Source organism: Trichechus manatus, unplaced genomic scaffold (genome assembly GCF_000243295.1).
Source record: "Trichechus manatus latirostris isolate Lorelei unplaced genomic scaffold, TriManLat1.0 scaffold00138, whole genome shotgun sequence".
NCBI classification, from domain to species: Eukaryota; Metazoa; Chordata; class Mammalia; order Sirenia; family Trichechidae; genus Trichechus; species Trichechus manatus.
In genome coordinates, this window is record NW_004444074.1 from 281,517 (window position 1) to 297,007 (window position 15,491).

The 15,491-nt window shown below is 37.8% G+C and overlaps 1 protein-coding gene across 3 annotated transcripts in view; it reads left to right on the forward strand.

Annotated features, from left to right (window-relative positions):
- SSH2 (slingshot protein phosphatase 2) overlaps nt 1–15,491 on the forward strand; it is a 137,299-nt gene that overhangs the window by 31,061 nt on the left and 90,747 nt on the right. For 2 of the 3 annotated variants that reach the window (XR_002825448.1, XM_023739613.1), the window contains exon 1: nt 27–265. The exons of the other annotated variant lie outside the window; for it this stretch is intronic. Coding sequence is in view for 1 of the 2 variants with exons in the window: in XM_023739613.1 (XP_023595381.1) it covers nt 138–265 (128 nt within the window). In the remaining variant the exon portion in view is untranslated. Of the gene's footprint in view, nt 1–26; nt 266–15,491 lie in introns of those variants that run through there. 3 annotated transcript variants of the gene reach the window in all.

Below are 15,491 nucleotides of genomic sequence, written 5' to 3' on the forward strand. Positions count from 1 at the left end.
GCGACCCGGCGGGCCCAACTCGGCCGCCGGGAGCCCGCGCTGCCCGCGCCTCCGACCCAGCCGAGTCCGACGCGAGCGCCCAGTGCCCGAACCGGGCGAGGGCCAGGATGCCGAGCTGAGCGCCTTGAACCGGCCCCATGACCCTGAGCACGTTGTCCCGCGAGAGAAAAGCGCCTCCCGTCTGCACCTGCAGCCTCGGTGGCCCCGACATGATCCCCTACTTCTCCGCCAACGCGGTCATCTCGCAAAACGCCATCAACCAGCTGTGAGTGCGCCGCGCGCCCTCCCGCCTCCGCGGACGCTCGGAAAGTTTTCTTTTCGGCAGTCACTTTCCTAGCATCCTGGGGGGCAAGTGAGGGCAGAATCGCAGCTTGCATGCTTGGAAGTCTCTGGGCGTCCAAGGGTATTGTGGGGTGGGGGTGTGGGGTAATTCATGAAGGCAGAAAGTGTCCCGGGTGGGAGGGGAGGTCGGACAGAAGAATCTTTCTGGTAAACTTTGGGGGGGGGGGGATTTGGAAGTGGAGTCGTCCCGGGGAAGTTGACCAGTTGACAGCCAGAGCCGTATGACACTCGAGAGACTCGGGGTGAGGGGGTGAAGGGGGTCGCGGTAGAGTCGGAACCGTCGGCCGGAAACGCGAGGGACTCCGGTGCGGGTCCTGCTGGTGAACAAACTTCTAGTTTTTGGTTTTTTTAAATAAGTTTGCGCGTGACCATAAATTTCTGTTGGAAACCGTTCACACAAACAAAGGCAGTCCGTTCTTCGCGGAGAACTAGGCTAAAAGTAGCTGGGTGGTTTTTTTTGTCTCCCCCTGTAGTACTAGGTGATTGCAGCCCAAGCCAGCATGCACACCCGCTTCATTCACTGAAGTGCAGGAATTTAGGCGCATCTTTAAATCTTTGTTTTTGAAGTTTTTAAGAGTTGTTGTTGTCCTTCCCTTCCACTGTGGTTTAGCTATTTCTGAGAATTCTGTGTGCTCAAACTTGTGGTTAATCTCACCTCAGAGTTAGGGGAACTCCATCTATTCAAGCTGCTTCCTTAAACCGGTGGAGTGGTTTAGCGTTACTTTACATAGTAGCAGTTTGGTCTGCTTACTGTATTAGCACTCACTCCAGAGTGGCTTCAGAGAAAGAGTCACCTGCTGAGATTTTCCTAGACTCTAGCTCTTAAGCAGCTCTACGGCCTCCCTCCCAGGTCGACCCTGAAGAGCTTTTGAATGTCCAACAACAGACAACTTTCCATTATCCCTTATTAAAGGTCCGAGAGTAGCATGTAAAGTGATTTATAGATAATGATACACTGAATTTATTATTTTGAGTAATGGTTTGCTCTCCTATCAAATCAAATTAAACTTATTTGAACTTTACCTTTTTTTCTTTGTGTTTATTCGTGGTGGAGCTGCTAAAGAAATGGGAGGGGGAAAATAGAATAGGGGGTTTTATGCCTTGTACTGTAAATTCTACACACAGTTAAATAAACTGCCTTATTCACATTTTCCCTTTTTTAAAAAAGGCTAAAAGGCAAATGAAGTGAAAGAAAAAGGAATGAATAACCTTAAACTTAATAACCAATCTCAAAATAATACTGTTAGCAATAGTTTAAGAATAAAAAAGGCAGTACTTCTAAGCTTTTTAGGGGAAAAAGAGTATTGAATTATACTACTTAGTGTAATCAAACAAGTCCAAATTTCTTTTCCTACTAATTAATGTCTTTGGATAAGTCATTTGACTTCAGTTTCTTCCATTATGTAATGAGTATACTTCCATAGAATTATAAGAGATCATGTATGTTGTAACACTTGGCAAATTATAAAGCTCTGCACAAAAAAATGTTAAACAGTAATTTATAGCTGCCATTTATTGACTGCTTGTCAGTGTGCTGATTGTTTAATGCCTGTTATCTCATTTAATCATTACAGGAACCTGATGAACTAAGTTATTCTATTTACAGGTAATAAAATTGAAGCTTAGAGAAGTTATGTAAATACTCAAGGCCATAGAGCTAGTAAGTGACAAAACAGTCCTTAGAATCCAGATGTGTTTCCTAGGCCAGTGGTCTTAACCACTGTAAAGCTGATTATTCTGTCTTAGTAGTTGCAAGGTCGCTTTTGAGAGTTGGCAGTCTTAGGAATTATCTTGAATTGCCGACACCTTCAACTTATTAGAGGAAAAATGTATTTACTATTCTAAGAGTTTTGCTGCTTAGACAGATTCTTTAAGAATTATCAGAGTATTTCTCTTTCATTTTTGTCTCTCTCTTGTCACTTTTTTTTTTCCCCATTAAAAGAGTTAATAGTTCCTTTTTCTAAACTGTATTTATTAGTATTTTTGTAGAGGTTGTATTTATTTAGCATCCATACTGTTGCCCAGTTCATCATCATTAAAAAAAATCCTTAGGGATCATTCCGCATGAAATCCTAAATTTTATGAGCTTAAACATACACATTATTGTCACCTAAAGCAGAAGTTCTTAATTTGGGGTCCATGGTTATCCAGATGTACATGGATTGGTTTCAGAAGGTCCAAGAACTCTCTGAGATCCTGTGAAAATGTTGGGGAGATGAATATATTTTTTAAATCAGATTCTCAAAGTAATCTGTGATCTCAGAAAAGGTTAAGGACCTCTTTGCTAAAAAGGAAGTATTGTTTCTAAGACCCAAAACTCTGAACTTCAGCTGGTGTGTGCATTTCCCTGTGGTACCAGATATGCAAATAACAGTGACTGGTAATAACAGTTAATAACAGTGGGAGCAACTAAAAGATTCGGATTTAGGGTAATAAATGAGGACTGACTCAAAAATAAATTAGTGTGTATTGGGAGGATGGAGGAAGGTATCTTAACACATGAGTACTCTTAGCCCAGTGGTTCTCAACCGTGACTGCATATTAAAATGTAGCTAAAAAATGTAGCCAAAAGAGATACTGGTGCCCGGGTGGCACCCCAGAGATTTTTATTTAATTGATTTGAGATACAGCCTATACATCAGCTCTCCAGATGAATTTAATGTGCAGTCAAGGTTGAGAATCATGTGTTGGGCTCAAAAAAGAGTAACTCCATTCATTTCCACATTTCAGGGTTTTCTTCCAATAAGTTAAAATAAATCTTTTATTCACACCCTGATAGAATTAGTTGTTCTGGAGAGCTAGATTTTCCAGTTAGTTGAAGGATTTCTGTAGCCTTTATTTTAATCACTTTAGATGGAAGTGTTTTAAAACACTGCCTTACATTACATGAAACCTGATATAGTTAGAAAAGCACCAAATGCAGTGAAACCTGTGAGAGCCGGCACTCGATGGAACTGCCTTGTTTTTCCGGGTCTCGCAAGTTTTCCACCTTTGATAGGGTGCGTTCTTACCACTTTTCTTACACAGGAAGAAAGACTTTCGCAGGTTTTACTGTAGCTATATCACCTTGGGTGAGTATTTTAAACTTTTGGTACTCTCCATACAATGAGTAGGTTGAGTAGTTAATCTGTAGTCACTCTAGCTCTGACATTGCCTAGTGATGGCCTGTGATCCTGGTGCTTTTGTAGCTCTTATCTGCATTTTTATATTTTTGTCAAATCTTTAGTTCTCTTGTCACTGATGAGTACCCACCCATAAAAGTTTTTTTGCCCCTTCTCATTTGCTGCCTCAGATTTGTTGTGGCTTTAGAAACCAAGTAACAAATTCTATGAGAATTGTGTCAAAGAGTAAATAGTCCCAAATGAGAATCCTAGGGGGAAAGTACATGACCTTTAGAGTATGGCCACTGGGTACCTATTTTGGTGATTTCACAGGCTCTAATTTCTTGACTTTCAACTGTGTTATATGTAGGTGAAATTACAGAATAGCTGAGGTATTACTGTATTTTATTGGGAGTTATATCATTATTGGATTAAGGTCTCCACTTGGCATTGTATAAAACTTAGCAAATATGGTGATATTTTTGACAAATCAGTGAAGAACAGTAAGAAGTGATCGAATTCATTCCAGAAACCAAAGAATAGTTACTGTTATAAGTGTTAATCCTTTTAGGAAAAAAAATAATATGTGGACAACCCAGAGGATCAAACTGTAGAATCTTGGATCAGACTGATAAAATGATCATGAAAAGTTGCATACCCTTGAGAATCTGTGCATGCTTTTTAATAAAACAAACATCTGAACTTCTGAAAAATGTGGAAACCTATTTTATTTTTAGAGAGCCAACATTCAATCTCTGAGAGGCGGTCACTAAGCAAGGTGCCACGGCATTCCTACTGTTATTGTCATATGCCAACAAATAGCTTGTCGAGAAATCAGTGGCCATTTTTGTGTTCAAGAATTATTAGATAAAATGCTGGCAAAGATTATCACTGAAACAGTGTTTCCATTATGAAGACCAGGCTTGAGCTTTTTATCCTTTACATAAGATTCTTGTATTTACTTACTTGGTTTCATATATAAGTTTGGCTTCCTAGCTGCACATCGGTACTGAACAACAGAAGAACATGTAATATAACTATCCAAAAATGTACCTTTTCATGAAATTGAAAGGTGGAAGCAGTTTTATTTTTTTGTATTAGTAATAGTATAGTGCTTTTTCAGTGCTGCTTTATAGTTGTCCAAGTGATTTCTTAAGTGCTTATCTGAACAGTGAGTCTCAATCTTAAGCTTGCATGAGAATCACCTGAAGAGCTTCTTAAAACACAGGTCACTGCTCCCCCACAAGTTTCTGATTGTGTAGGCCTGAGGTGAGGCTTGATAATTTGCATTTCAAACAAATTCCCAGATGATGCTGGTCCAAGGACCACATTTTGGGGACCACTGCCTTAGAGTTTTCCTCTGAGGTAGATTGGGCAAGTCAGCATCCCCATTTTATAGAGTAATAAACTAAAGAAATTGAAATGGTGTAGTGATCTGCACAGGGCTACATGGCTTGTTATTGGCAGAACTGAAACTAAAACCAGCATTTCCTGTCTCCAAATCCAGAGCTCTTACAATGCTGCACTAAACATCCAGATACATACATCTTTGTATACACCTGTGAATGTTTCTTTAGATAAATCGCTGGCAGAGGAATTTCTGGGTCTAATGGTATGTATATGATAAAAATTTGGTACATACTGCCAAATTGTCTTCCAAAACAGCTTTGCCAGTTTGTTCTTACCAGCTGTACCTTCCCCAACCCTGATGATAATGACATTGATAGCCGTTCTTTTTTTTTTTTAAATTTTACCTTGGATGAAGGTTTACAGAACAAACTAGCTTCTCATTAAACAATTAGTACACATATTGTTTTGTGACCTTGGTTGCCAACCCCATGACATGTCAACACTCTCCCCTTCTCGACCTTGGGTTCCCCATTACCAGCTTTTCTATCCCCTCATGCCTTCTAGTCCTTGCCCCTGGGTTGGTGTGCCCATTTAGTCTTGTTTTGTTTTATGGGCCTGTCTAATCTTTGCCTAAAGGGTGAACATCAGGAGTGACTTCATTACTGAGCTAAAAGGGTGTCCAGGGGCCATACTCTTGGGATTTCTCCAGTCTTTGTCAGACCAGTAAGTCTGGTTTTGTTTGGTTTGTTTTTTTGTGAATTAGAATTTTGTTCGTCAGTCTTCTCCAGCTCTGTCCAGGACCCTCTATTGTGATCCCGGTCAGAGTGGTTGGTGGTGGTAGCCGGGTACCATCTAGTTGTGCTGGACTCAGTCTGGTGGAGGCTGTGGTAGTTGTGGTCCATTAATCCTTTGATCTAGTCTTTCCCTTGTGTCTTTGGTTTTCTTCATTCTTCCTTGCTTCAGACGGGGTGAGACCAGTGGAGTATCTTAGATGGCTGCTCACAAGCTTTTAAGACACCAGATGCTACTGATTAAAATAGAATGTAGAACATTTTGTTTATAAACTATGTTATGCCAGTTGAGCTAGATGTTCCCCGAGACCATGGTCGCTACAGCCCTCAGTCCAGTAATTCAGTCCCTCAGCGAGTTTGGATGTCTCTGTGGAACTTCTGTGACCTTGCCTTGGACAAGTTGTGCTGTCTTCCCCAGTATTGTGTACTGTCTTACCCTTCACCAAAGTTACCACTTATCTATTGTCTAGTGTTTTTCCCTCCCCACCCCCCGCTCCCTGGTAACCATCAAAGATTGTTTCTTTTTGTGTGTAAACCTTTTCATGAGTTTTTATAATAGTTTTCTCATACAACATTTGTCTTTTTGTGATTGACTTATTTCACTCAGCATCATGCCCTCCAGATTCATGTGTTGTGAGATGCTTAGCAGATTCATTGTTCTTTATTGTTGTGTAGTATTCCATTGTGTGTATGTACCATTGTTTATCCACTCATCTGTTGATGGGCATCTAGGTTGTTTCCATCTTTTTGCTATAGTGAACAGTACTGCAGTGAACATGGCTGTGCATATGGCTGTTCGTGTGATAGCTCTTATTTCTCTAGGATATATTCCTAAGAGTGGGATTGCTGGATCATATGATATTTCTATTTCTAGCTTTCTAAGGAAGCGCCATATCGTTTTCCAAAATGGTTGTACCATTTTGCATTCCTACCAGCAGTGCATAAGAGTTCCAGTCTCCCCTCAGCCTCTCCAACATTTGTTATTTTCTTTTTTTTGATTTGTGCCAGTAATGTTGGGGTGAGATAGTATCTTATTGTGGTTTTGATTTGCGTTCTCTAATGGCTAGACACATTTCCTCATGTGTCTGTTAGCTGCATCAGTGTCTTCTTTGGCAAAGTGTCTGTTCATATTCTTCGCCCATGTTTTAATTGGATTATTTGTCTCGTTGTTGTAGAGGTACTGGATTTTTCTGTAGATTTTGTTGGATTCATCAAAGCCAATTGTTTTTTCCCGGTCTGTAGGTTGTCTTTTTACTCTTGGTGAGCATAAGTGTTTAATTTTTAGAAGATCCCAGTTATCTAGCTTATCTTCTGGAGTTTGTGTGTTATTAGTTAGGGTTTATATCCTGTTAATGCTGTGTATTAGGGCCTCTAGCGTTGATCCTATTTTTTCTTCTATGATCTTTGTAGGTTTTGGTTTTATATTTAGGTCTTTGATCCATTTTGAATTAGTTTTCGTGTATGGTGTGAGGTATGGGTCCTGTTACATTTTTTTGCAGATGGACATCCAGTTTTGCGAGCACCATTTGTTAAAAAGATGGTGTTTTCCCCCATTTGATGGACTTTGGGTCCTTCTCGAAGATCAGGTGAACTTAGGTGGATGGATTTACATCTGGGTTCTCAATTCTGTTCCACTGGTCAATGTGTCTGTCATTGTACCAGTACCAGGCTATTTTGACTACCGTAGCTGTATTGTAGGTTCTGAGGTCAGGTAGTGTAAGTCCTCCTACTTTATTCTTCTTCAACAGTAATAGTAGTTATTTTTTACTGAACTCCTGCTATGTCCCAGGCACTGTCTTAAGCATTTTTCATTTTATCTCTGTCTCTCTTCTTATCAGCCTTATGAGTTAGGTATTATCCTCAATTACGGATGAGCGGCACGGAGAGGTTAAGTAATATGTCTAAGATTATACAGCTAGGATGCAAACACAGGCATAGTCTCAATCGCCTACACTTAAAATACTTCTTTATTTGTGGTTCCCTTATTCCATAGAGGAGTCCTGGTGGTGCAGTGGTTAAGGGCTTGGCTGCTAACCAAAAAGTCGGCATTTCGAATCTACCAGCTGCTCCTTGGAAACACCATGGGGCAGTTCAACTCTGTCCTATAGGGTCGCTATGAGTCAGAATCCACTCAACGGCAATGGGTTTGGTTTTGGGTATTACATAGAGGTTTAACATTCTTTTATGTTTTTTATTGGTCTTTTGTATTTTTCTTCTGTGATTTGCGTGTTTGTACTTGTGAGTATTTTCCTACTGGTATTTTTTTTTCTTTTTTTGTGCTCTCTGTATTCTAAATATGTGGCAAAATACTTTCTTTCTCCTAGACTGTTGTTGGCTTTTAACTTTGTATCTTGTATAAAAGTTTTTAATTTTTTTTGTAGTCAAACCTGTCAGTGTTTTCTATTATGAATTCAGGGTTCTGTCTCTCTTACTTTAAAAAACCTCTTCCATCTATCCTCTCCCCCAGGGTGATAAAAGTATTCTTTTATATATTTTTTTCTAATGTATTTACAATTTTTAAATATTTTAACTCTTCAGAACATCTGGAATTTATTTTTATTTATAGTGTGAGGTAGGGATCTAACTTTACTTTTTTTCCACATAGTCATTTATTCCAATATCATTTATTGTTTAATCCATTCTCACTTCACTGATTTGAAGTATTATCTGTGTTAACTATTACGCTCTTACAAGTATTTGAGGTCTGCTTCTGTACTCTTATGTTCTGTTAATATGTTTTCTATTCACACATCAGTGTCACACTTATAGATTCAATGGATATTTTGATATATGGCAAGGCTTCCCTCATTTTTTTTTTTTTAAATATCTTGGTTGTTCTTGCTTATTTTATTTTCCAGATAAATCTTAGAGTCAGCTTGTCAAGTACCATTTTTTAAAAAATATCCTGTCAGTATTTTCAGTTGGAATTGACCTTCATTTAAAGTTTTCCTCGTATGGTAGTTACACATTTCTTATTCGGTGTATTCATGGGTGTTTTATAAAGTTTTTGTGGCTCTTGTGAATGAGTTCTGCATTCCCATGATGTTTTCTAATTAGTCACTGCAGGTGTATAGTAAAACTGTTGCTTTTTATATTTGTTTTTATATCAAGCCACCTTGCTGAATAGTTTCGTTTCTTGATTTTCCTGGGTGGATTATTACATCACTTGTAAATGAGTTTTGTCGCTGAATATTTATAACTCTCATTGCTTTGGCTAAGGCCACTAGTGTAAGATTAAATAGCAGCAGTGCTAGTGCGCTTTTCTTGTTTTCCATAGTAAAAGGAATGAGTCTCATGTTTTGTAAATGAGTAAACTGTATGCTGTAGGTTCTGGCATAGACTGTTTATCAAGTTGAGGGCATTTCCTTCTATTCCTTATTTGCAGAGTTTTTAAATTAGATATAGTTACTGAATTTTATTGATTGCTTTTTTGGCGTCTATTGGAATATGATTTTCTCCATTTATTGTTAATGCAGTGACTTATGTTGAGTGCTAAAGTTGAATCATCCTTACAAAATTGTGCTGTACCTTGTTTGTATTATTCTTTTAACATTACTGGATTTGGTTTACTAATATTTTATTATTTAAGATTTCTGCATTTAGAGGCTCAAATATTTGTTAAACATTTGGAACTGACTCTTCAAATTAGTTTGATTTATAAAACGATTTAGGTAGCTTTCCATCTTTTTCTATGCTCTAAAACAGTTCTTTAGCAAGAGTTGTCTTTATTTTGAGGGCCTGAAACCAAGACGTTCTATTCCAAGTGTTATAATTTTATGAAACTTTTGCCTTTCAAAATTTTGCTTTAAATTTCCTTGTTCTTGTTGAATAAGTGTTCTTATTATCCATGATGCTTTTTAAATCTAGAGCCTCATCCACTACAGAAATGGACAAACATAAATACAATAATTGATAATTCAGTGATTGAAACCAGGCATTCATTTGATTTAAGGACTTTTTTTTTTTAATCTCTGTCTGGTAGACATACTTAGCTAAAGAGACTAATATTAATATTTAAAGAGGTATGAGATACCTCTTTTAGTTTCAGTTAATACTATTTTTGTGTTATTTCTGATCCTTGAATAGAGAATATATCCTTAAAAAGTGGAATTTTTTAAAAGAGTGATTACATTAGTTTACATCTAGTGAATCTGCTAGGTGTTATGGCCTTGAAATACGAGGGAAAGGTTAATGATCCATTGTCAAGAGTATAAAGGTGCGTTTGTGCTTTTTTCAGTAGCAGTGATAACGTGGTTTTATCCACAGCTGTGCTTGTTTGAAGCACAGTAGAGCGGTAATTGACCTAGAACCAAAAAATAAAAAGAACTCTCAACTTTGGCATTATTGGAACTATGATTAGCCAAGTTAAATAAAGACGAAATCTGCAAAATGAAGATGAACAGGAAAGGTGGGGTTGTCTTGTGCTCAATTCAAGATTTCTTACTGATAAATGAAGGGTCTTTTTTTTTAATTACTGCAGTTCAACTTGTGTGCTCACCTATATCCACTCCTGATACTGAGTAATTTCTCTAAAATTACACTAAGAAACCACCACCCAAAGCCAAATAAAGGAGGTTGTCAGTCTGTTTCCAGGAGCTGCTGGACCTTAGAGTAGTATAGGGGCTCCAACTTCCACAGATAACCTGGTTTATCTCTCTTCTTGGGTCTCTCTGGTAGCTGTGAGTCCTTATTTTAATTACCATATATTAAACTGCCTGGAGACTAAAGAATGGTGCTGTAGATGCTGTCACATTGATGTTTCTGAATTTCTAAGGTGAAAGCCAAAAAAACAAAAAGAGGATATTCTGACTACTTTTAGATAGGGTTAGAATTAGCTTTGTATTATTGGATGATGCAGGGTATCGTTGCCACTAGCATAATTAGGTTTAACTTGAAGAAATCGCTTTAAACAGCTCTTAAGACAGATGCCGCTTCTCTCACATCCCTTTAAATTACTATGTTTCTTCTGAAGTTAATTAATGTACCCCGTTCTCATAAACACCAAAAATTTTAATTTCCTGTTATTACATCATCTTTGTTTTGTGGGAAATTTTTAGTTTGAGAAATTGGGCTGTCTCTGAGAGGATGTAAAAATGACAGTACTTCTCAATGTAAATATTTCTTCCTAGAAGGTGAGTGAAAAAAAATAGATTCAAACAATGGGTGAAACTGAATCTTTTTGAAGTCCGTTTGATGAGATTTGGTATAGACCATTCTATCAACCCCACCTCTGTGCTACTCATCCCTCCCCAATAAAATCTCATACTCAATTCTTAAAATATCCCATTCCTTAAGTATTCTCTTTAAAGATACTTAAAAGGTCTTTTGTGTTACATATTCAGGATAACTACTTGCCATTTGTTCATGTAGCTAATAATAATAGTGTGGTGTTTGAGATGAAACAGACCTGAGTTCTAATCAAGATTTCACTGTGTGCCCTTGAATATACTCTATAACCACCCTAAGCCTTAGTTTCCTCATCAGTAAAATGAAGTTTATAATACCTGTGAGGATTAGATGTAATATTTATGAAGTTTTGGTATATAATAAGCACTCAGTAAATGGTAGCTGATATTTTTGCTGTTCTTGCTCTTTTGACATGAGCCAGATTATAGGAGAAAGAATTAAAATATGAAGTGACACCCTAGCCTGGTGGTAAAAATTCTATCATTTGCATCATTATCATAATTGCATCTATTCTGTGCAAGCGATGGGTGATACAAAGAAATACAAGATATGGTTCCGGCATTAGGAGTCCCTGGATGGTGCAGATGGTGCTCAACTGCTAACCGAAAGGTTGGAGGTTTGAGTTCACCCAGAGGTGCCTTAGAAGAAAGACCTGGTGATCTTCCAAAAAATCAGCCATTGAAAACGCTATGGAGCACAGTTCTACCCTGACACACATGGGGTCACCATGAATCAGAGTCAACCCAACGGTAATTGGTGGTAGTGGTGGTGGTTCCTGCAATCAGGATGCTCAAAATCATTAAGAAGACAAGTCAATAAAAGAATACGTTTATGAGAACACAATTTAGCATAAGCCAAGGCCAAATGAATGGTACAGTTGGTGCTTTTGGTATTCAGAGGAAAGAAAGGTATCATTGTAAATGAGCCTATTAGGAAAGGCTTTATGGAAGTAGGATTTGAGCTGGGACTCTGACCTTTATTCCTGGCTCTCATAAAGTCTTGATTTGTGTAAACAGGGGTAAAGGATACTTCTGTAGTGAGAGAAAGGAAGAGTACTATGACAGATGTTATGGCCATATTATGAATAAGTAGCTTCCAGTGAATGACTGCTATTAATCATTTGGGTAAGAAGAAGAGTCCAGAAAGTCTTTTGTATAAACTAGTGGTGTTCTTTAGGAAATTGCTGTAAGCCTATTTTGAATATATCCTAGGGGCGGAATTTTTATCAAATATCCACTGAGTACACAGCACAGTAACCAGCGTTTGCAGACTTTACATAGCTTATTTAGGAAGGCTGCCAATTTTACAAGGCTGTTGTTATTTTAAATCAGTACTAGTGACTGGGAATACAATTGTGAAATCCCCACAGGCAGCATAATAACAAAAATCATTAAACTATCTGCTAGTGGCTTTATGGTTTTACACGTACACATTCAAGTAATCCAAAGCAAAACCTCTTTATTTGCTTCCTCCAGGTGCTTAGCTCTAGGTATTACATCAGCATCACATGGTAGGCAAGCTGGTTCCCATGGCACAGAGGGCTTGTAATGTTTACAGTGAGTGAACCATGGAGGGGGGAGGGCGGTGATTGCTATTTTTCCTTCATACTCACTTGCTTACCATTTTAATAGCCTGGTTGCCAGTTAATTGCTTAATTTATTTAGAGTTCAATAAGCAACGTATAACTTCTAGTTTCTGAGTCAGATACACGTGGAAACCATCCGAGTGAACATGCGGATCTTTTATACACTTAGTAAGCCTGCAATTATACATCCATTAATAAAGATCAAGAACTATATAAATGCCATATTATACTAAACCCAAGTGATAATTTAATGATACTGAGTCAAAGAAGATGTGCTGCAGCTACTAAAAATTTAGCGGTTATGCCTTTATAGATTCTACTGCACTGAGAGAAATGGCAAACTAGACCAGGTGAGAGAAACTACCTATTTATTTCCATTTAGTGATGTTAACCAAATTAGTTTAAACCCAGTGTGATTTTTCTCAAAAACAAAGAAAAACTGAAGAATATATGCTGGATAGTTACCTCTAATTTAAGGATTAAAAGCCATTGCTGTTGTTTTAATCATATAGTTTTTTATTGCATACCTCCTTGGAAGTACTAAAGTATATCTGTTGAGAACTCACTTAAGTCCTGTGTCAGGTCTTGTTTATTCCTGTGGCTCACTCAGTCCACTATGCCCATACAACTGAAATTCCCTCTTCTTGTTTTGTTGCCATTTTAGGTGCTTCGAGAAATTCTCAGATAGGCCCTATGTCCTGTTTGTCAAAAAATGATAGTGTCATAATAAAATGTTTACTATATTTTTAAAAAAATAACATCTAGTCTCATTTTCAGTTAAAGTCGGAATCAACAAGTATTGAATGCTGATACTCTTTATGGCAATTTTACAAATCAGTTTGGGGAAAATTTTCAAATGCAGAGTCCCTTTTACTTTTTTAAAAACCTGTCTACCTTATACATAGTAAACATAGTAAAGTTGATAATATCTTCATTCTTTATTACCTACTCAGTCTAAAAATGTACTTATCTGGGGTTAATTTTTTTTTTTTTTTAAAGCTGGAACTGGTCTTACTGGTACTTAAACTCAACAAAGCAAAAGATATTGGTTATTGTTTAGTATTTGCAGATAGTGTGTGTTTATTATAGAAAAATCAGAAAACATCGAGTTCCTCCTCTCCCAAAAAAGCATTATTCTTATTCTTATCTCCCAAAGATATTTGCTGTTAACACCTTTCCAGGCCTTTTCTATGTATGTATATCCTTTTTTTTTTTTTTTTTTCTAATGTGTGTATATACTTTTTAAAGTGAGATTTTCCTGTATCTACTGCTTTGTAACCTGATTTTTTTCACTTTAGCATATTGGGGACATCCTGCCATTGTCCTCAAATGCATTTCTTTCATATCCTTTTAAAGGGTTGCTTGTTTTCCATAGAACTGATTGAAATTTTGCCCTATTGTTGGACATTTTTATTGTGTCCAGTTTTTTTGCAGTTATAAACAAAGCCTCACTGAACGAATATCCTTGTGCCTAAATTTTTGCACATGTCCCTGAAGGAAATATGCTAAAGCTCAATTCTGGGATTGCTGGGCCAGAGGTTGTACATATTTTAGAGCTTTTGATACAGATTGCTAATTCACTCACCAGAAAAGTTGTACCGGTCTACACTCCCAGCATCAATTGTAGTAATTTATTCATATGGTGCTCCTGAAATAATAAAAAGTGAAATCAAGGTAAGTATATTTTATCCTTCAATTCATCTCAGCTACTTGGAGACCCAGAAAAGTTGATCCTCATTTGTCTTTGCTGTCAAGACCCCCTTTCATGCCTGTGGAAAATATACTCAATTTTAAGGTACTCGAGTACAACTAATGGAAAGATGAAATAATAGTACATTGATAGTTATGATAAAGAAACTAATTATTCCAAGATGTTTTTAAACATATATGTAGTGTTTATGAGTTTAGGTTTGCTCCCCACATTTTTATTTTATTCTATAATGATCACCATTTTAGATTCAGAGCATTTAGAGCCAAAAGATAAGGAAATAGACTTGGAGCCCTGGTGGCACAGTGGTTAAGAGCTATGGCTGCTAACCAAAAGATCAGCAGTTCAAATCCACCAGCTGCTCCTTGGAAACCCTATGGGGCAGTTCTGCTCTGTCTTATAGGGTCGCTATGAGTCGGAATCGACTTGATGCAACGAGTTGTTGTTTTGTTGTAAGGTCATGCAGCAAATTAATTCATACCTTGAACAACATTTCATTGTATGTTCTGTTCAGGAAGTGTTAAGCATCATTGAGATTTCACCTAGCTATCTAAGTAATGATGCAGACATTTTAAAAGGTAATATATTAATTTGTTACTGCTTGTGACTATATGAAGTTAGAATATTCTGACCCTACTTATAGAAAGCATTGGACATGTTTCACAGAGTTGAGGAGATTAACTTTTTAGGGAACAAGGAGTTTAAAGTCCTGAAACCAGTTTCCATCTTTGAGGCTAAAAGAATGTTGAATATAGAAAAAAGAAGAAGATTGTGTATGTCTCTTAAAGTTCTTCAAGAGCCTTTCTTTGAATGCCAACAGCAGATCTAAACAGTATCCGTAGAGGCCTGTGGCAGACTTATACAGAAGAAAGGAAAAGGCGGGGGAAAAAAGACAGAAAGATAGGAGTGTTAGAGTATAGGTCACAGTTACGTGCTAGCTTCTGTGGTGTTCGTTGCCTGCCTCTGCCTGAAACCAAGCTGCTTCCTAAATAAAAGTGTGTGTTTAAATCACGGGCCGGGAAAGTGTTTGCAGGTGAAGTTGCACTTTCTGTAGTGGCGACAGTCCTGGACATGCCTCTGGAACAGAGGATATGCTCAGCACCTTCTCTTTCAGATCATATCTCTGCCCCTAGCTTATCTCTTTTACATAGCAAGCCTTTGTTCACTGGAGGGTGGACTGACCTCTGTGGTTGGTCTGTCCAACTACTGCCAGAGACCAAAGGTGACAGATAAGGAGTCCAAAGGTTAAAATGGACTAGTGTGGGGTCAATCTGGCTTTAAGGGGAAAAGCCATCTTTTTGGCCTGCAGACATCAAAAATTGAATTGTAGCCTGGGAAATGTTCAGTTCATCAGCTTCAACCTTTCAGCTCCTGTCAAAGAAAAATCACTAGCTGTTTCTGCAGTCAGCAGGAGCAGAAAAGAAACA